The sequence below is a fragment of the Typopeltis vanoorti genome, chromosome 3 (genome assembly GCF_054136105.1).
Source record: "Typopeltis vanoorti isolate ZY-2024b chromosome 3, IOZ_Tvanoo_1.0, whole genome shotgun sequence".
In the NCBI taxonomy this organism is placed as follows: Eukaryota; Metazoa; Arthropoda; class Arachnida; order Uropygi; family Thelyphonidae; genus Typopeltis; species Typopeltis vanoorti.
In genome coordinates, this window is record NC_143551.1 from 165,645,614 (window position 1) to 165,669,403 (window position 23,790).

A 23,790-nucleotide genomic window follows, 5' to 3' on the forward strand; every position below is an offset into this window, starting at 1 on the left:
ATATTTGAACATTTCTGGCCAAATTTCATCCACTCCAGCTGCCTTTCTACATTTTAATTTTCAGTGATCTTTTCTACTTCAAGTATGGATATGTATTCCTGACTGCATTCCTGTTGGGAGATTTCTACCATCATGCTGACACTGATTGTTTCATTTAGCAGTGTTTCGAAGTAATTACTCTATATATATCAAGGATATCTTTTTCTCCAGTTTTCATGTCACCTTTTTCATCTCTTATTCCTTTTACAGCACTTTTTCCTCCATTTCTGAATATTTTCCCCACCTTCTTGATATTTATTTTCTATGGTCTTACCAAAGTCTTCCCGTGACTTTTGTTTAGCTAGTTTTACATAGTGTTTAGCTTTCTAACATTTGTTATTTGTTATTCTCTATGAGCACAAGCTGACATATTCACCACGAACTTTTGATATGGCTTCTTCTTTTCCTTCACTGCCTCTTTAACTTCCTGTGTCCTCCATGGTGTTCTGATTTTTCTATCCTTACAAACAAACTTGCCACATGCCTCTTTCACTGAATCCATCAATGTTTTCTTCAGGCCTTGCCACCGAATCTCCAAGGTTTGGTTCCTGTTCTCAAACTCTTGCATTTATTCATGAATAATGTTTCTATATTTTAGTCTACAGTTCACATCTGAGAGCTGCTCAACTTTTATTCGCTTTAAAACTTTCTTACATGTTATTATTTTCAATATGATATTCAATTTTATCCTCCTCTAGACTAAATGGTGATCACATCCAATTTCAAATCCTCTTAACACTCTAGTATCCTGCACCAGTGTAAAAACATCACTATCAACAACAACATAGTCAATGAGACTTTTCTTATTCATTGTATCTTCTCTCCATGTGAATTTGTGAACATTTTTATGTTGGAATATTGTGTTAGTAATAACCAGTCCATGTCCTGGGCAGAAATCCAAAAGGTATTTGTCATTATTATTAGCTTTGCTCTTTTCTCCAAATTTTCTCAAAATGTATGTCTGACAATTGTTTCCTACTCTGCTATTTAGATCCCCAACAAGGACCAACCTTTCCTTTTTCATTATATCAATTGCTTTCTCTAAAACCTCAAAAAATACCTCCACTTCAACTTTAGTAAAACCTTTTGTGGTCCATAGGCACAAATAAGTCTCATTGTCCCCATATCACTCTACTTGATATTGCCTGCCATCCAATAAGATTATCCTAGTATTTAGTGTTGAATACTACAGCTATTCCTTCTTTTCCCTGATTGTTATTGCCTAAATATAACATTCTGTGTTTATTGCTTAGAAAGATCTCACTGTTTTTTGTTTTTTTTTGTCTTTTTGTTTCAGCTCCTATCTGGTACTTATCCAATTCCTGAGCCAGCTCCATTTCTTTGCTATTCAGGCTTCTTATGTCGATAGTACCAATCTTGAACTCTTGTGATTTTGAGTTGGGATGTGTGCTTAAGGATTTGTTCCAGTAGCTGACTTTTCACTGTTCAACCTGGATCCCTGTTGAAAACAACAGGGACTTGTTTAACTGGGCAATGTCCCAGCCAGCATGAAATTCTGTATGTTGTACAATCATTTTACATTGTGTTTAAGCCAATTTGGTCAACTAAAATCCAAATTGTCAGCCTATCCTCATTTATTCAGTATCTAGGTAAATATCTAACAGGATGCACCATGAGAAAGTGGGGATTGGACATTATTATTATTACAGGTATCTCCATGCAGTCAGTAGACTCATTGCAGGAGACTCAAACTATCAAAACAATATCTATCATACCTCTTCTTGAATTCATTTACAGATGAAGAACTCACAATTGAGTAAAGCACAATGCATTCCACCCACTCACCACCCTCCAAGCAAAAAATCTAGTTCTCACACCCTTGTTAACCACACTTTTCCTTAATTTACAGGAATGACCTCCATCACTATCACACAGCTGAAACATTTCCCCTGCATCAATCTTATAAAAACCTTTTAGTAATTTAAATGTTTCTATCATATCCCCTCTTCTCTGCCTATCAACCAACCACTACAATCCACAAGCTCTCAATCTATCAATGTAGGGAGCATTTTTTACATCGCTCACCAACTTGGTCACTCTCCTCTGAACCCCTCTCCACAACCTCCTCATCTCCAAGGAATCCAGGTGACCAGACTTGAGCACAGTAATCCAAATGTGGAAGTATCAATGCCTTATAAAGGGAAATAATAACCTCTTTATCTCTGGATGTTAGTGTGTTCCTCAATAACCAAGTAATCCTATGTGCAATCTTGGACACCTTAGCAATGCGTCCTCTGAAAACTTCATCTCCCTATCCACCAACACCCCCAAGTCCCTAGCCTCATCAATCTCGTGGAATCAATGTGGCACACAGCTGATAATCTTTTAATCCCAAAATGCATAACTTTGCACTTTTCCACATTGAACTGACATCCATTACCTTTTGCCCATTTTGTCAGCTTATTTAAATCATCCTGCAAACTCTCAACATCAGCTTGATTTTTTATTGCGCTACCCAACTTTGCATTATCAGCAAACAACTGAATATCTCCCTTCAAGCCATTTCCTATATCATTTATGTACAAATTAAACAATAACGGCCCAAGCACCGAGCCACACCACTGGTCACCTGCCTCATCCTGGACTCTGCTCCTCCATACACTACTTTCTGGTACCTCCCCATGAGCCATTCTCTTATCCATATCACCAGTTTAGTATCCATCTCCCATCTGCTATAATTTGTGCAACAGTATTCCATGGGGTATTTTGTCAAAAGTCTTAGCAAAATCCAGAAGGATCACTGTGTAGCCATTTCCCTTGTCCAACTCAGATATCATTCTATTATAAAAAGTTAAGAAATTGCTAAGACAGGATCAACCTTTAACAAAACCATGTTGGCCCCTATAGAGTATCATATTCTGATCCACCCATTCTTGAATTCTGTTCCTTAACCAACTTATCCAATACTTTTACCACCATTCCCAATATTTTGATTGGTCTGTAATTAATTACCACAGACTTAGAGCCAGTTTTATGCAAAGGAACCACTTTGCCTTCCTTCCATTCCCTAGGGACAATACCAGAATTCAAGCTTAAGTTAAATAACCAAGTAAGAGGCGTTGACAATTCCTTTGCACTTTCATGCAACACCCAAGTTGATATTCCATCTAAACCTACAGCAGTGTTTGCATTTAAATTCTGCAAAATATTAAGTACCTCTGATTTATTAACTTCAATTTTCACATTAGATATTGCTACAGGTACAGAGATATCCTCACTTGGGTGACAGACTTTTGAAAAGTGATCACTCAGTAACTCTACTATTACATCTGAATTGGTCACCTCAATACCATCAGCACCCACTAAGGTTATCCTTCCAAAGTCATTCTTCCTTTTACTTGCCACATAGCAGAAGAACTCTTTGGAATTACCCTTGATCTCCTTGGCTAAGGTCTTTTCATAATCTGATTAGGTTTTCTTACTATGCTGGTAACCTTCCTAGCTTGAGTCTTGCACTGCTCATGGGTGTACTGATTGCTTTTCTCCTTGTAAATTCTCCATAACATTTTCTTTTTTTGCAGATCAAGCCTGATATTACTACTCATCCATCTAAAGCCTACTTTGTTTGTCTTCCTGACCATGGGAACATTCTGATCAGATACCTGCTGATTTTATCCCTTCCACTGCTAACATCTTTCCCCTGCAATATGTTCTGCCATGGGACGGCTGTAAGCTCACTCCGAAGCTTGTTATAATTACCTACCCTGTAGTTCCGTATATACCCCTTCTTAAGAGAGAAATCCACAAATTTTGCAACCTCTCAAGTCAATACCGCATGATCGTTCTCACCAATTGGAGGTAACGAGGATATCTTACTTATACATATATCCTCTGAACCTATGACCAGACCTGACATACTCATACCACGAGTCCCTTCAGTTATGTGCTGCTTCAAGTAATTATCTCTTAGGTGTATGAATTCCATTTCCTTTTTGCCACGTGATATTACTTCCTTTCAATTGATATCACCATAATTAAAATCTCCCATAATAATCACTAACCCTGCACCCATTGCATTAATTTGCTGATGCATGAATTCAATATCACCCACTGTACCCCCAGGCCTATAGCAGCAACCAACTGTATACTTGGTTGCATTGGTCACTATTTCACATCAAACTGCCTCAAATGAACTATCATTCACATGCCTATCCTCTTGATATACTACTTTCTTTGGCTGCAACCCATCAGCTATCATCAACAGTCCTCCTCCTGTTCTATCTTCTCTATCCTCCCTGAAAATACTGTATCCATCACATTCAATTCTAGGAACCACATCCTCTGCTGACAGCCGGGTTTCACTAATGCCTACAACTTTTGGTGAGATTGCACTGACTAATGCCAAAAATTCTTCCCTGTTATTTCAAATGCTTCCTGCATTAGTATACAAAAATTGCAGATTCCCTTTAGTTCTTGTACCAGCTTTAGAACTGATATACATTCTATTAATTTCAGTAGTCCCATGCCCATTTTTATCCACTCTATTCTTCAAATTATTCTGCAAAAAAAAAGATCAAAAAATATACAATCACTGCATAAGTTTCTCCCTCTTACACTCAAACTTTCCAATTTTAGTTTCCCTGTCCAATTACTTCAATTTGTTCAGAAAACAGTAACTTCTTCAAACGCTTATGACCTTCCATGTTCAGATGCAACCCATCTCTTGCATACAGCTGTCTTTTGCCTTCAAACACACTCCAGATATCAACAAATTCCAGACCTCTTTTTTTGCACATTCTTGCAATCACATCATTCATTATCATCGCTCGTCTACTTAACTCATAATTGTCAAAACGAGGCAGCACACACACTATCCTCCCTTTGACACTTTTCTTCTTCATGATATCTAACAATGTTCTTAAATCTTTTGCTACCCAATTAATACTACCACTCAGGTCATTTGTATCCACCATAACTATCATCTTTTCTGCATCATGCTCTCTCTTTATTGCTAGTCACTCTATTGTTCTGCCAGACAAATACTCCACAGGCATACCACTCTCCATACCCTTAATCATTGAATCGCCATATATTATACCACTCATAACTTCATTCGAACCCAAACAAGCGTCACTCACGCCCTCATTTTCTACACTATTCAGCATGACTCTCCCAGTTTCATTACTTTCCCTCAACACTCTTTTACTTACTCCCTCATTTTCACAACATCTCATTTCTTCTAGACCACCTGTGCTTTCATTCTGTTGACTTCCAATCACTTCCATACTATTCATTACTTCATCATTCACCAAAGACTCTCCTTTACTTAAACCTGTTCTAGTTACTTCAGCTAAAGTAATCCATAGTCCTAATTTCTCAATTCAACACATTTAACTCAGTCTTCATATCCTGAACCTGCTTACTGAGCACTTCCAATTCTTCTTGCAGGGGATGAAGGTTGCTTTTCATTTTCATGAACTGCTGCCGAAGCTCTTCTGCTATGATCCCGACATTTGCTTCCATTCCCAATCGCTCTAGTCTATCTAGACACTTCTCACACACATCAACGTTTTCATTCTTCTCATTTAGCCAAACAGTCCACAGATCCTTCACATTCCTCGGAGCATACATATAGCAGTTTCTGCAATGCATCCACTGCGAAAAATCCAAGGCAGAACTAGACTTTCGTACAGAAGTCCTCCGTGTCACCGACATACGTCTCTCTGTGGAAGCCATCTTTAGACGCTGAGATAGTGCAACAAACAAATACAAAAAAACACAATATAAACAACAAAGTTTCAACAACACCACCACTGAAGGACACTTGTATCCAACTAAAGCACAACTGTAGCACAATTTGAGACAAAAAGCCTCTATACTCCAATTTAAAAACACTTTTTCCAGCATAGCTCTAAATGACCGCTACATTTTCATTTGCAACACTGAAAATTCATAAAATTCGACCCTGGGTAGGCTTGAACCACCAACCTTTCGGTTAACAGCCAAATGTGCTAACCAACTGCACCAGGGAAGCGACCTAGGTCAGAAGCCCTGGTTGGTTCTCCGCATTTTTTTAAAGGCTATGTGGACCTCTCCTCTCTTATACAGCTTTGACCCTTAAGCACCCTATAAATCAGAATCAGAAATAATCAAATGGTTTTGTGGTAATGGTATCCTTCTAAAAACTAGCAGATCAATTAGGATGAGTAAAACCACAGAGCCCATAACATTTTTAAAAATGAAACTAAAAATTTATGACAAATGAATGAAGTAACTTAGTGAGAGTTATCTGATGCATCCCACATTTAAGTAAATGTACTAGACAAAACAAGATCTTGGATTTCTTAACATCATACAAATGATTAAGACTAAGAAAGATGATAAAAAGCACCTAGGTGAAATTTTCAAGAAAGCTAACTTTGAAGATATAATAAGAGAGAGTTAAGAGGTATTAAAGACATTTTCATCTTCAAATTTTTCTGATATAAACCCTCAAGAAGTTGTACAGAATGTTATGATAATACTACATGAAAAGTTCACATTATTAGCCAACTCTCCTCCAAATTAGTCTAGTATCTGTTAGAATTTGAATATTGTCAATTTTTATATTTCAGTCTTCTAAGGCACTTTTAACAGCATCGATCCACCTACAACTTGGTCTTCCTCTGAATCTTTTTCTTGGCATCAACCACTTGTTAGCTAAACAACTTAATCTTCCTTTGGGTCCACCTAATCAGCTAATCTTTACTTTTCAATTCTGTTTAAGTGACCATACCAACAGATATTAACTCTGTTCACACATGACTGAATGCTAACAATGCCAGGTTCCTTCCTGATATCTTCATTTATAATATGATAATATGATTTTGTTCCTGGTACCAACTGTTTAACCTCTAATTTTTTTTAAGAGCTCTCATATCTCTGGTCTCTATTTTTTGATCAACTGTTTTACTTCTAACCAAGCACTCAGATCCATAATCCATAATTGAAAACATCCACTGATGTTTTCAATGTTTCTGCCTGTTTTCATAAACCGTCTTTTTATTGCTCATATTCATACCAAATCTGTTACAGCTGCTATTCAATTTAATTAAGCAATCCTGCAGATTAGTACTGGATGTATTTAAGAGCAACAAGATCAATGGCATAAAGTAAAGTGCTGAAATTAACATATGAAATTCTGATATTAGGCATGCCACTTTCTTTCATGATATGATCAAAGTTGATGAATAAGTGGATTCAGTCTGCATCTTTGTCTCGCACCTGACTTTACATCAAGCCTTCTTCTTATCCTTCAATTCTAATTGCAGAATTCAACTCAAAACAAACTATGCATTGCTAATATTATGTGTTGTTTACACAAAATATTGTAATGTTTCCAATAGTTTTTCTCTTAATACTTTGTCATATGCCTCTTCGAGATCTACAAAACTAAAAAAGTACAGATTCTTGTTATATTCCCATGACTGTTCAATTATTTGAACAGTCATGGGAATTTTCACATGGGAAGTTGTGGCCACGTGAAAGCGTGGCCACAACTTCCTGAAGCCACGTTGAGTGCTTCAGGTTTCAGGGTGACCGAAGAAAGGTTGATTACTTTAAAGGTTGGTAGGAAGTTTTGGTTTCAATTTTACATGATGTCTTGTGTACCGCTGCAGACAAAGAATTTGAAAAAATACGAGGTCGACAGATGAAAAAATTCGAAAAATTAAAAAAGAACTCGACCGTCAATCCAAAACTTCCTACCAACACTGTAATCAACCTTTCTTCAGTCACTCTGAAGCCTGAAGCATTCAACGTGCTTTCATGTGGCCACAACTTCGCCACTGCTCTCAGAAAAATACCTAGTGAGGATATTATGATCCAGATCGAACGCAGAATCCGCCACCTTCCAAATCAAATCACCAACAGTGTAAGACTGGATGTAGCTTGTGTCCTCTCCGAAGCAGGACCACCAAAAACCAACATATCCAACAAGGAATATATAGCTCTGCAGGAAATGAGGAATAATAAAGAAATAGTTATTACCAAAGTGGATAAGGGAAATGCAACTGTAGTACTTAACCAAAAGGACTACACAGGTAAGCTTAATGCTCTTCTATTAAATCGGGCTACTTACCTCCCTATCGAATACAATCCCACCAACTCACAAATCAGAAAACTTCACAGGCTCCTTAAGAAAGTCACTTCTTGGCCTATAGAAGATACCAACAGATTAAAGCCGTTTAACTCTATATCCCCCCCCCCCAGTATTTATGGGCTCCCAAAAATACATAAAGAAAATGTGCCATTACATCCCATAGTGGATGGCATTGATTCCCCCACATACAAATCATACAAATTAGCTAAACATTTGGTCAAAGTGCTCACACACTATCATTGCAATACATTATACTGGCGACTTGACCTCCTGTTACAGATCATACAGAAAATTGGCATCACTTATCCGCTCCACTAAAGACCAACCACTTCCCCTAGACCTACCTGGTGTATACCAGGTCCCTTGCAGCTGTAAACTGTCTTACTTTGGCCAAACAGGCAGGACAGTGAATATCAGAATTTCGGAACACAAGGACTACATCTGTTTTCACAAGTACAGCCATTCTGGTCTTGCAGACCATGCTCTGGATACACGCCACAGAATACGGTGGAAGAAAGCTACAGTAATACACCATAGCAAATACAAATTCGAAAGACTATTTATGGAATCAGCCTCAATCCTAAGAAACTCTCCAAACCTCAACAAATTTGGTTGTATGAGACTGCCCCAAATTTGGGAGGCTTACATCAAGAGACCTTCAGCCCAACGGCCAAGAACACCTACTTAGCCCGCTAGGGAATACCATCAGGACTTTTAGGAGAACAATAGCTTCATCACTTCATTCTCAGTTACTGTGTTGTAGTGCCTACATGCACATGCCTTTTTTGTAAGTTCCTTTTGAAGATGGCAACATGACATTGCCGAAATATCAGAAATATTTATTAAAGTGTAATTTAATTTATATTCATATCTACGTTGTCAATTCCTTAAGTGATTTAGTAAAACATTATTGTCTGAATATAATATCTTGTATTTTGTTATTTAGAAGAATCTCACCTGACTTTGTCTTCTTTGTTTCAAAAATGCCAATTATGTCAACATCATGTTCTGTAATTCGTCTGGCAGTTCCACTTCTTTTCCATTGATACCTCTCATTCTGACGATGCCTATCTTGAATTCTGCTAATGTTAAGTTGGAGTTTATTCTATTAACTAACTGTTTACTATTTGGGCAACATACTAGCAAACATATTTCTTTTTGTTTTGGCATCCTTCTGCTTTGGTTTAAGCCAATATAAAATACAATTTGGTTGTCTGAAACCCAAACTGAATCCTTATTAATTTTGTACGCATATAGTTACCTATTAAATGGATGCAGCATGAGAATGTGAGGACTGGACATGAGGTCAGACACTCTAGATCATTCTCTGAATTTTTTTAATTGCTATATGGTGGTCTTCTCCCAGTTATCTCAATTGTCTAAGTTTCTTCCAATAAGTAAATTTCATAACAAATCTGGAGTCAGCTAAAAGAGTAATAAAGTTCTTAGAGGAATATGTTGTAAGAAAATCTACAGAAAGTGTATATATTATCTGATAAATCAGTTATTATGTGTGATATAAATTGATAGTTTTAACTACACTGTTAATTAAAGACAGTACAGATAATTGTTAATTAATAGATAGTAAAATTGTGATTTTTAATTAAAAACTGTAGATATGTAAAAAGAGGAAAGAATAATAAAATAATAAAAAAAACACTGTTAATTAAAGACAGTAAAGATAATTGTTAATTAATAGATAGTAAAATTGTGATTTTTAATTAAAAACTGTAGATATGTAAAAAGAGGAAAGAATAATAAAATCAAATCATGCATAACAAGTTCCTTGGACATTCTGAATGATCCAGATGGGATTGTAGAAGAATTTAATGGGTATTTATTAACAATTTTGGGGATGCTTTTCCTCGGGGTACTTTGGTTTTCATCTTTTCATCTCTTTGATCCTAGGTTTGGAGGAGTCTCTCATGGATTGCAATTTGCCATCTTCTCTAGTCTTGTGCAAAACTCTTAATCTTATGGTTCATTAAGCTTGCATTTCTTTGTGATGTCTGTAGCAATGTTAATCATGATCTTCCTCTTGGATGTATTGGCTCTTTTTTTTTTTTTTCTATAAATTTAGTAAGTTTTCTTGCCACCTAATTTTTAATGGAACAAGGTTGGATTCAAATTCTGCTATTTTTCCAGGAGTTGTATTCCTTAGTCCACATATGATTCTAGTGCATTTTTCTGAATTTTTATAAGCTTGTCTAAACTGGTTTGTGATGTTTACATCCAGACAGGCAAAGCATATTCCATTATGGGTCAGATGATAGAGGTGTGTGTGACTTTTAAGGTTTTAGCATTGCCTCCCCATGCTTTTCCTGAGATACTTTTCATGATATTTAGTCTTCTTTTTGCTCTGACTTTGTTGATACGTTTATTGAAGCTTAGTGAGGGATCCAAAGTAACTCCAAGGTATTTATGGTTTTTATTAAATGTAATTAGTTGACTGTTTAGCTTAATCTTTGGTCTCCACTTTCTGAGATGGTTATTAATGGTAAACACACAAATTTCTGATTTAATAAGATTAATTTTAAATTTTTGGTTTTCACGATATGTAGATAAACTTTCAATGGCTTTGTTTAAGTGACCTTTTGCTGTTTCTAGGTTGTTGTGAGCTGAGAATAGGACCAAATCATCAGCAAACATAGATATCTTTGTTTCTTTATTTATATTTTTATCTAAGTTGTTTAAGTAAATGGAAAAAAGGGGTGGGCTCAAAATGCTGCCTTGAGGGAGTCCCTGTCTTATTTTCATTTTCATGGAAAAGGTATTATTTATTCTAACTCAAATTGTTCTATTTCTTAGAAAGTCATAAATTGAGTTTAGAACTTTCCTTTCTATTCCAATATGACAAAGTTTGGAAAAGAGTTTCTGCCTCCACATCTTGTCAAAGGCATTGCTAAAATCTATAAAAGCTGCAATGATGGATTTGGTAGGTTTGGTCTGGAAGTTATCTTGGATTGTCTGGGTTAAGTAGAAATGTTGATCAGTTGTTGAGTGATTTCTTCTAAAGGCAGCCTGAAAATGTGGTAGTATACTATTTTTGTTTAGATAGTAATTCGAACGTTGAAGTATCATCTTTTCCATCAATCTGCATGGAATTGAAGTCAGTGAAATTGGTCTATAACTTCCTGGTTGGTGTTGAGGTTTGTTAGGCTTTAAGATTGGTATGATTATGGCTGTCTTCTAGTCTTTTGGAGCTTTTCCTTGTTTTTTTAGGCTATTGTTGTATAGGCAAAGTAGCCAATCTAGGGCTAGGGAAGGAAGATGTTTGATCATAATTCCTTGTATGTTATCTGGTCCACATGATTTATTTATATCTAGTCTCTCCAAGGCATCTCTCAATTAAGAGATTGTAAATGGATCCCAGAATAATTTGTTTTTATATTTTGGAGAATTTGCAGCATTTTTCTGCTGCTGAGCCTGTTTTGATATTTGATGGTCTTTCCTAGTATTCATCTCTAGTTTGCTTATATTTTGAAAACGAAAGGTATTTGCGATCTCCCTGTCTCCAATTTTGATATTTCCATCTGGATCTTTTAGCATCTTAATCTCACTTGCCTGGAAATTAGCAGTCAGTTTCCAAAGTTTGGTATCTGAAGTATTCGGATTTAAGTTGCGGAAAAATTCTCGCCACTGAGTTCTTTGTAATATATTATATTTTTGTTTAATTTCAGCATTTATCTTGTTGTACTCAATCCTGGTTTCTGGAGAGCTTCCAATTTTTAAGATGTTAAATAATTCGTTTTGTTTAGTTATTTTACTGGCAAGTTCTGGTGAACCTTTGTGTAGTTTGAAATAACTTTTCTCCTGTAGCCCTTTGGGATACTTTTCTTAGCTGCATTTAGGATTGTATTCTTCCAAGTTATGTAGTCTTTGTCAGTCATGGTATGTGTGAACGTTCAGCATTTTACTTATCTCATCCTTGCATTTCTCCCAATTTGCCTTCTGGAAGTTCCAATGATATTTTCTTTTATGGGGTGGGTCTAGTCATTTTTGGGTTCAGATTGATTAATATTGGGGTATGGTTGCTTCCTACTGGTTCCAAAAGAGACCAAATGGCTTTGTTGTGAAGATCTGGAGACACTGCAGTAATATCTAGGACATCTTTTGTACCATAAGAATGAGATAGATAAGTGGGTTCTCCACTGTTGAGATATTAGTCCTGTTTCATCGAAGAAATTACTCAGGTTTTCTCCTCGTGGGTTTATTTCCTCAGAACCCCATAACAGGTGTTAACTATTCATGTCTCCTAAGATAACAGTTTTTTTCCAATGAGATCAGCTGGAAAGATTTGGTCCAGGTTTGTCAGGAGGATGATAATTGAATATGCTTAATGGCTTTTTACTTGGTTCCAGTATTTGGATTCCTTGTATTTCAGTCCCTTCTGCTACTATGTCAAATTCAACAACTTTATATGACAAGCTTCGAATTAATGTCAGAAGCTCTCCTCAGTAGGCCTATCTTGTGTAATGTTTAGTCTGCTGGTTTGTCGAAGTTTGGTTTCCTGGATACAGATAATATCAACATCATGTTTGTCAGCTAGTAGTAATAGTTCATTTAGTTTTTCTTTGCTTGCTGGAGTAACAATACCATTTAAATTACACTGGATGATATTAATATTTTTTGTAATGGGTGGAATGATTTGCTCATTTCTCAACTCTGACATCATTTCCAAATCAAGAGTCATGTCGGCTGCCCCATACGCAGTAGCATAGGTATAATCACTGAAATTTGTCTCCATGACAGGGAAAAAAGAAATGCTACTGTCGTTAGATCATCCAGAGGGCACAACGAGAAGGTGACAGTCAGACTCTGCCCTCCGGAATAAAGTATGAATATGAGTAATTCATGAGTTTATTCAAATTACCATCATAAATGGATTTAGTCTTCTGATGGAAGAATGACATTCTAATATAAATTTATTTACATACTGAAAATAAATATTTTTTTTAATTGGAGAAGGTTTTTCACTGTTGAAAGATGCATATATCTGACGACGTATCATAAATGACGTATAATGGTATCATAAATGATAATGATGAATTGAGAAGACGAGCGAAGATTACGAATGATAAGCTAGCAAAGTTGTGTGAAGAGAAAGGAGTACATTTTGTGAACATGGGATGAATTTGAGAGATGGATAGAGCTGTATAAAAGATATGGGCTACATTTAAATGGATATGATGTGAGTCAGCTGAAGAAAATGTTGCTGCAAGAGAAAATAATGACTGAAGTGAATGGAAGACCTAAGGAATAACAGATATTGTGGAAGATTAGGAGAACAAGGTAGGACAGTTTGTGAATGGATAGGTGGTTTGCATGAGCTGAGAGAAGCAACACAAAATGGATGGGGAAAATGGGAAGGGAGTCAGGGTGAACAGGGAGACACTGTGTGAGAAGTACAGATGATGGTTTCAGCACTGGATGTGCGAGTATGCAAGAAAGGATTAAGTAGTCAAAGACATGGGAGTAACATGTAGCTCTGGGAAGAGGTATTATATCAGTGATGATAGAGAGGAATGATCAGGAGGGAGTACAGAGAAGTCTGAGAAGTCAGGTCAGTGAGACTTGTTATAGAACCAGAAATGAGCTAGTGTGTAACTATGAATGTCAGAAGTATTCTAAATAAGAAAAATGAAATTGTAATGTTGACAGACTTCATTCACCAAAAACTTCTTGAAATAAGTGAGACATGGTTAAACGAGGATGACATTCTGACAGGAATAGAGATGAGGAATATATAGTCTTTTGTGAAGACAGAGAAAAAAATGGAGGGGTGCTGTTGATGACCAGAGGAACTGGGCCCTATTTAGGGTGCAGATGCAAGGAGCAAATAGTGACAGTGGTTTTGAAGTAGTATGGGTTAAGTGGAGATAGACAGGATTATACTGTTAATAATTAGAGATTTTTATTTAAAGGATATTATCATAATGTTAATCCTACCGGCTGCACCATTATTTAAATATAGGATTTTTATTAATTTAATCCTGTATATAGAAATGATCTCTGTTCAACAATTATTTTTAATTTATTTTCGAGTGTACCTATATATTATATGTACAAGGGTTCACTTCGATTAGTGCAATGACTTCTTTTTTACTATTTCTTTCAGAATCCAAATAAATCACTGACTCAAGACCAAAATAAACACATTTAATATAACAAAAATAATATATATACACTTCAAACAAATATTACATAACTAACTACAAATTCAATTGGATCCAAGGCCTTTTAAAAATAAACTTACACTTAAGACTAGACTAAACACTTTGTTTGCACAATGACAAAATGTTCATAGCCAGTTTCTCTCTCTGTCAAGGCCCTTTTCAAAAGATTATACGACTTTATTCTTCATTTTCACAGGATCCTTTCTCATCACTCATGTAGCACACATTAATTCTTGCTAACTCAATTCTGTCTCTTTTTAGTAGAAATAATAGTTAGATCCAACATCCTTAATACAGATGAAACTTCCTAATCAGAGTTTTCTCGAACATTCCTTTAGAACATAAATAGCAATTTCTTCTTTTATTCACTAATGCTTATAGACAGTCTTAACTCTTCCACTTTAAAAAATTCATAGTTCTACAATTCACTTTTCGGAATCTACTATAAATCTTCCAATTAGCGTTTCCTCGAATATTCCTTTTAAAACGATCTATAGCAATATTTTCTTTTATTTATCAATACTTATTCCACTTTGAAACTTAAAAGTTCCACGATTCCTTTTTTGGAATATACTATTGATTTTCCTCTGACTGTCACATAAAAAAACTCAAATTCCTCCGAATCTGAATATCTGCCGGCCTGTGTTCTAATTTCCTTCTGAACACTCTTCTTGTTTACAGCCGTTATTCTGATACCGAACGCTGTTCTTGTCAGCTGTCAATCACACATCAAACTTCTCGGCGGACATGCGCACTCCATGAAAGTGGCGAGCGAGAAACAAGGTATAATGGCTGGCACGTTGTCTCTGTTAGCGACAAGAGAATGTCTCCATAAAACACAACTTTTGATAATTTTAAACTACAAAAAAATTCCTGTAAGTAATACAAATATCAAATCCAGTAAGTACATCAATTTTTTAACTTCTTTACATATCACTTTGACAAAACAATTTCAATAACAGGCACATCGTAAGTGCCGACAATGCATGTTATGAAATCAAAACTAATAAACATACTAACATAAACAATACATAAAAATATTCAGAATTTTAAATTATGATTATTTTTACAATATGTTTAGTAAAGTGACACTATAGACCTGGTAATATGAAATGCAGCAAGAAAGAAATGTATAGGCAAATTGCTGAAGAAATAAGAAAAGGATGTTCATTATAGGTGATTTCCTATAATGAACCTATACATTATAGGAAATATCCACTCTGCATTACCATAACAATTATGGTAATGCAGAGTGGAATGAAGTGACAGTATCTGGAACCAAATTTTGAGGAACAGATATCTTAGGCAGAACATAACAGAGGCTACACAATGATCAAGAGATATGGTTTTGATTATCTCATCAGAAGATATTATTGTAAATGAAGTGTCAAATCTTCCTCCAGCTGGTGAAAGTCACCGTGAAGTAATCACTTGAATGGTGGCCAACCAAATCACGACTTTTCTGAGAAAAGGTTATATGTGGAACTATAAGGTGGGTGATTATGACAAACTCAGGTGGCAGCTATATCATGAAATGAGGAACTGGATAGGGAGGAAATCAATGCTTCCTAGTCTCTACTCAGGAACTAACTGGCAGAGGCAATATCTGACAGTATTCCAAAAGTTACATTAAATAAGGTAGGTGTGAAATGGATGACTAAAGCGGTGATGCATGCAATCTGGAAGAAAAAAGGCAATGTAGAGGATGACACTCATCAATAATCAGTTATTGACACTCATCAATAACTGATTATTGATGAGTGTCAATAATCAGTTACATGAGAAGTACAAAGAGCAAGCAAGGAAGGTGATTGCTTAGTGAGGGTAGCAAAAGTGCAGTATGAGAGGCAGTTAGCAAATGAGGCTAAAAGAAATCCAAGGGAAATTTTTTGATATGTGGTCAGTAAAAGGAAGAATGATTATGGAAATACAATGTTGGTCAGTGATAATGGTAGAATGATAATAACCAATGAGGAGGGTATAGAAGAGATGTTAAATGAGCAATTCATTAAAGTATTCCATCTTTGTAAATGTAACAATGCAGAAGTTGAGAGCACTTGGAAAAGGGGAAGAACTACTGATGGTGAGTGATCAGGAAATATAAGAGGAATTCAGTATACTTGATTTTATGGCTATATGGCTTGATGGAATATCACTACGTGTCTTGAGGAAATGTTCCAGAGAGTTAACAAACAACTTTAAACTAACTTTTTAAAATGAGTTTCTCATTTCCAAAGAAGTGGAAAGAGAGCAAAATTGTTCTGCTCCATGAAGGATGTGATAAGACTAAGGCCTCAAATTATAGGCAAATCTGCTTGTCTGGAGTTGATCAAGGTGTTAGAGAAGCTAGTGAGGACCATGATTCAGAACTGGGTTCACTAAAGGAAGACTGTTTTTTTAACAATCTGCTTACTTACTTATTACTTATTATACAAGGTGAAAAATGCATACACAGTAGTATATTTCAATTTTGTATAGGTCATCGATATATTAGTAGATGACAAGCTGGTAGATAAATTGGAACAAATGGAGTTGGATGATGGATTGCATTGAATTGGCTGTCTGATAAGTATCAGTAAATTATGTATAGAGGAATGATATCCCAAAAGAAGAAAGTCACGAGTGGTGTGCCCCAAGAGTATGTTTCAGAGCCATTACATACATTTAGTTTGTATGTAAATGGCATTGGAAGGGACTTGAATGGTGATATATAGTTGTTTGCAGATAATACAAAGTTGGAGATAGCTATGAGAAGTAGACTGGATATTGTAGCCTTGCAAGTGTGTACTTGAGTGAATTTGCAGATGTGTGGGGATATCAGTTCAATATAGCAAAGTTTTAAAATTTGGGAAGTAAAGTATAAGATTGGTGAGGATATCTTACAGGAGATGACAGATCTGGCAGTGATGATGGTTAAGGACCTGAAATTTCTGGGCATTTTGCTAAAATTGTTAGGACAGCATAGCAGATTATGGCAATGATGTGGAGAACACTGACATGTAGAAGTAAGGTTGTTATGATTCCAATGTACAAAGCTTGATCAGATATGGATTACTGTACACAGATTTGGTCACCTGGTTTTCAAAATGACGATGATGAATTGCTAGAGATGGTTCAGAGATGATCAACTAAGTCAATTTCAGGTCTCTGGAATGTGAAGTATGATACAGATTGAGAGAATGCAAATTGCAGAGTCTAGTGGATAGAAGGAATAGGAGGACATGATCGAGACATATATTGGTAAGGAGCAATTACCAGATTAATGTGGATAAGATTTTTCATAGAATGATTAGAGAGAGTGGAAAACAAGAGGCCATTCCTAGAAGCTGTATAAGATGGATGTGAGCAAGGGGTGAGGAGTAGATTTTTTGAATGGAGGGTGGTGGGTGATGGGAATGCACTATCTGAAAGTGTGGTGAGTACAGAGACAGTGAATGAATTTAAGTCAAGATATGATGAGCTGTGCATATGAGAGTGTGACCTCCTGAAATGAGTCTCTTGACTTCATGGAGGTCTGATGATGATAATAACTGGTTTTAGTCAATGATACTTCATTCCCAAACTGTCATTTGTTTATATTAGGGTAAACTCAGGGTAAAAACAGAATATACTTATTGAAATAAAGAGCCTAAGAGGATTCACAAATATACCGTATTTGCCAGCATATAAGACGCACCTTCTTTTTTTGTAAACATTTTTTAGGGAAGAAACTTTATCCCCAAATATTATAATGAATTTACAGTATTTCAAATATAAGTAATAATTAGGTCTATTTTCAACAAATACCTAATCTAACTAGGAAACAGTACCCACCTTTTAATCTTCGTCAAAACCCACAAATTCATCTCCAGAGGTAAATTAAGAGACACTTGAAACCTCTTCTAAATCAGAATCTGAGTCCTTGTATACAACAAATTGTCCTCTGTACCATCCAGTGCACTTCCTAAATGATTTAACCACTGTCTCAGTTTTCACAGCATCCCCATGAAGCTTTGACCACTCACAAACTTGCAAAATGCTAGGTCTCTTCCTTCTTCCTGATGGCGTAACCTCAAAATCTGAAGATTGCATCCAGCTGTTGCACTTCTCCTTCATAAATCCCTTAAATGGTTTATTAATACAGGCATCTAAAGGTTGAAGCTGACTAGTTAGACCTGGAATTTCAGCTAACTGAGTTATCAATTCCTTGAGTTTATTTTTAACATCTTCTGTTCTGTGAGAACGAAACTGATCCCATACTAGCAAGGTAGGCTTCTTCAACAGTCTGCCAGGGCTCCTGGACCAAAGTTTAGCTATCCATAACTTCATTCCTCCTCCATCCATCCAGCCTTTAAGCATCCTACAAACACTCCTTTAAGCAGTTTTAAGCACATCCACTGAACTCTATATAACTGGAATGCTCTCACACACCGCAAGGAAGCAAGAAAGAAATCGCATAACTCAGAACAGAGAAAATTTCCCGAAATGAAAGTAATAAAAAAACTGAGTATCGGCGTATAAGACGCATCCTGTTTTTCAGGCCTATTTTCAAAGAAAAAAAAGTGCATCTTATACGCCGGTAAATACGGTAAATTATTTTCAAATATAATATACTTTCAAATAAAATACATGGTGATACATCATTTTGCTACTTCTATCATTATAACTCTCAATATTCCACTGGTCTAAAGCCCAATGATGAGACTTTAATAAAAATCCAAAGTGATCTAGTTATAAATGGCATAGCAAGAATATAATTTCTAGTCAAATATATTTTTATGATAATCATCATCAAAAATATCACTAATATTTTAAGAATAAACACTTACTAAGTAATCAATAGTGAGCAAACCATCTCCAGATTCAAGAATCCCATCATTCATTAACATAGTTAATGTAACACCCCTTCCACTGAGGATACTTCTTCTACGCTGTATAGCTTCAGCTTGTTCAGCACTACTTTCTGCATTGTCATCTGCAGCTTCTTCTTCTTCTTCTTCACCAGACTGACCAGCATGTTCCTCTTCTTCTTCTACTTCCATGTCTTCTACTTTTAAGCAGTTTTCACCAGAAGCTTTAAAAAGAGAGAGAGAGAGAGAGAGAGAGAGAGAGAGGGAGGGAGGGAGAGAGAAAAAAAAGAATTAACTGCAAATTTTCTTTAGAATAAAAATTTGAAATTCTTTTTCACATCCATTGTGAAAAGAATTTCAATACCCTACCTTAAAAGAACCTCAACACAAATAGTGATTATAGAATTCACAATCTATACATTTCCTTCAAACCAGTTCAGAAGCTGTCTTCCTTCCTACCATCTACAAGGGATACATTACTACCTCTCTCTCATGTCTATCAGATCATGTCATCTTTGCTATTGTGGACAGACTGGCCATTCTGCTTTGATTAGAATCCAAGAACATCAAGACTATATTACATTTTTGGAATCCAACAAGTCTGGCCTTGCTTCTCACACTATTGACACTAGACAGAATTCTCTGGAATCATACAAACATTCTTTATTCCAACAGGTTCAATTTTGATTGTCTTTTCCTTGAAACATGTGAAACACTACAAAATCATCCAAACCTAAACTGCTCAGACTGTATGCCAATATCTAAGTTTTGGGATGTGATTACTACTGATTGTTCATAATTTTTTTTAAATTATTATTTTATGCAACTTTTACAATTGTTCCTTTAATCATGTCATCTCAGCTGTGACTGAGACACGAGCTAGAAGGCAGCTTGGTCTGTCTCCCTGATGATGTCCTCATTTTGCTGGATGAAATATATTGGAATTTTTGAATAAAATTCTATATTTTTTTACGTGTAAGACATGAATGTTTTTATAAATTAGTTTTGTATTTAATAATACAAAACTTGGTTTAATACTGGTTTAAAAACTTGCAAGAAAAATAAAAGATCCATAATAAAAATAAACATAAATAAATAAAGAAATGCAAAAATAAATTTTTACAAAAATTACCAAAAATATATAAATATAAAAAATTAATAAAAAATGAAAACAAAAATTGCACCCATGGTACAATTATTATAGGTTTACAAATAACATTTTGTGGGTGAGGGGAAAAAAAAAAAAAAGATTTAATTTTAATTGTTTATATCTAAAGGTTTAACTTTTACAGTATATGTTGTTTCTGAAAATCATTCTGACCTATCTTTGAGCTTGATTTCCTGCACTCGAACTATTTTAACAATGAAGTACTTAATGTCCACAACTTCACCTGGCTCCCTTTTCCAATTTCATTGACCAAGCTGGAAGAGAAGCTGAAGAATTTCATCTATCCACTAAAATACCCAACAATCCTCTCCACTCACCAAACATATGGAGCTTCTCATAACCTGTTCCCCTTCAAGATACACTGTTGAGGTGACCACTCCTCTTGGTAATTCAGATCAGAATTTATCCAATTTCATCTCTAGTGGAATGCTCTCCTCTCCATTCACAACCTTATGTCTTTTGTCACACAACAGCAATTTAGAAAATCACTATGCTCTGTGCTACTCTTCAAGGTCAGATTACCATAGCTCCTTTCCATGTGTCAGCTACTTTTTCTGCCTCCAGATCCAAATGCTTGTGATCTTGCTGAAATTGTGAATGTGAGTTAGAATGAATGCCTTTCACCACTATGTTCAAAATTATCACCCAATATCCGAGCTACTATGGTCTGATCCTTCAACACTCATCTGAGATGTGTGACTGGGAGGTACGAGAAAAAACAGCTCACAGCCTACATTGAAGCTTGCAATACTTCAAAAACAATCATTAACAGGATAAAGTCTGGCTCTGACTCTATATGTAGATAACATGCCACCTGTGCCAATTCAGTCATGCCTGCTGATTCTTTACAGAAAACTCTTGGAAGCATCCATCTGTGCTCCTCTTTTCTCACTCACCACAAATGGCAATTAGTGCAACATCACATAAAGATAAGCCTGAACTCCATCATTCCACTCCTTCACAGATAACTACAGTAGCAAACAAATTAATCCAAACACTCACATTTTAAAGAAAAATTTTAATTTCACAAGAAAATAAGTAAAAAAATTAAACTCCAACTTTACCTAATATTTATAAGTGCTCCTCTATTCCTATAAGTTTGCATAGGCATGGACTCAACCAACATAGAACACATTTTTCTTATTTCTGCATCTCGAAACCATACTTTTATAAGGATTGTATTAAGTTATCCTTTGTATCCCAATTTCATTTTCCAAGTCTCTTTCACAATGTTCCACAAATTTTCTATTGGGTTAATGTCAGGAGAGTTACCTGGCCACTGAAGAAATTGGATGTTGTGATTTTTGAGGAACTCTCACTTTTTTTTGAAGTGTGGCATGGAGTGAGATCCTGTTGGAAGATCAGTTCTTTGTCTTTCTGGATTGCTGGACCACTCTTTTTTCCAATATTTTTATGTATTGTCACTTTTCATCATACTATAAACAGGTACAGGTGATCCTGGACTGTCAGAAACAACCTCAGAACATCTTTTTAGCTGGGTGTTTAGGAGTTTATTGAAGGAAAGTGGGAGAAGTCTTCTCAGCTGCTGATTTATGAACATAGGGTATACTCACTCTCCTTGGACAAAGAAATGGCTCTCATCTGAGAATATGATCTTCTCCCACTTCTCATCAGTCCAACCTTTGTACACTTTTGCAAGTGCAGCCTCTCCCTGCTTCCAACAATTTTCAATGGACTGTCATGTCAGAAACATCAATCCCACTAGCTGCCAAGTCTCTATTCAAGTCTACAGCGGACAATCTTTAATTAATTTTTGTTTTCCCTAACTCAGTGGTTCCCAAAGTGTGTGCTGTGGTGCCCTGGGGAGCTGCAGCTTCCTCACAGGGGTGCCGCAATTACAAAATTTTCATAATTTTATTTCCATTTTCAATTCAATGTGATAGGACGCAACATCTAGCGGACCTGGTGCAAACCAGTAACTCAGTAATAACTGTTTGCAGAAGCCTCCACAAATGGTTACTAGATGGCGCTCTACAATAATTAAGTTTCTCGGTTGTTTTAGTTATTTCTCGAACTTTCTCGGTACTTTGTGTTCATATATAAATAGCTGTCGGTTTCGCGCAATCTTAGTGTTGAATTAGTTTTCAGAGATTGTATCAACTGAATATTGTTGTGATTTAGTCAAGTGAAGTTTTTGAAGTATTTCTTCTTGTATGTATTTTTAAAAATGGATTGGTTTTTATTAAACAGTAATAAGCATTGTGAGAGAGAAAATAAAGAGAGGCCACATCATCAAATAGTGGCAAGAGTGTGAAGAAGCGAAAATATTGAAAATATGATGACAGTTATTTGGACTTTGGTTTTAAGTCGACAGAAGTCAATGGTGAAGGGAGGCCGCAGTGTGTACTGTGTATGACAGTTTTGGCACCAGAGCGTATGCTACCAAGTAAGTTGAAACACTATTTAGAAACCAATCATCCCAGCATGGTTAGTACATCTTGTGACTACTTTACCAGAAAGTTAAAAGAGTTAAATCAACAAAAAGGTAATTTTTATAAGCAGGCATCAATACTAAACAATGCTTTGCTAGCATCTTACAAGGTTGCACATAGAATCGCAAAATATAAGAAGGCTCATACCATCGCAGAAGAACTCATTCTACTGGCTGTTGTAGATATGGTGAACATTATGATCGGTGAGTCTGCTGGGAAGCTGCTTTCAAAAGTGCCTTTGTCCAATAACACCATAAGTCACAGAATACAGCACATAGCGGAGAACCTCAGTGATCAATTAATTGAAAAAATAAAAGGAAAGGAATTTGGGTTGCAGCTGGATGAGGCCACAGATAATAATGACGATGCTCACTTGATTTGCTATGCACAGTTTATAGATGGTAATAACATTGTAGAAAACCTTCTCTTTTGTAAAAGTATCACTGCCGGTGCTTGTTCGAGATCCTTGATACTTTTATATCCGAAAATAATTTGAAGTGGACTAAGTGCATTGGTGTCTGTACTGATGGTGCTTGTTCTATGTCTGGCTGTTATGGAGGATTGCAGGCACTTATTCAAAGCAAAGCCCCTGATGCACTGTGGACCCATTGTGTTATTCACAGGGAAGCACTCACATCAAAATATCTGAGTCCTACATTGAACCAGGTCTTAGAATATGTAGCGAATGTAGTAAACTTTATAAAAACTCAGCCATTGAAGGCAAGGTTTTTCAAAAAACTATGTGAGGATATGGAATCCGAGCACACGTCTTTGTTGTACTACAGCACTTCGTGATGGCTCTCTCATCGTAATGTTTTGTCTCGTACATTTAAACTGCGACAGCAAATTTATATTTTTCTTAAAGAGGAAGACCACAAGTATATCGAAAATTTTGTGAATGAAGATTTTTTGGTAAAACTAGCATACTTATGTGGTATTTTTGAAAAGATGAATGCTCCAAATCTCTCCCTGCAGGAATGCAACATGCACCTTTTAAAGTCGATTGAGAAAATTTCAGCTTTTA

General features: G+C 35.9%; 1 protein-coding gene across 3 annotated transcripts in view; it reads right to left on the reverse strand.

The window, feature by feature from the left end:
- LOC150108726 (MPN domain-containing protein-like) overlaps positions 1-23,790 on the reverse strand; it is a 318,202-nt gene that overhangs the window by 260,793 nt on the left and 33,619 nt on the right. For all 3 annotated transcript variants that reach the window (XM_090390953.1, XM_090390954.1, XM_090390955.1), the window contains one exon: positions 19,125-19,369. In XM_090390953.1, the coding sequence (XP_090247079.1) occupies positions 19,125-19,369 (245 nt within the window). The remainder of the gene's footprint in view (positions 1-19,124; positions 19,370-23,790) is intronic.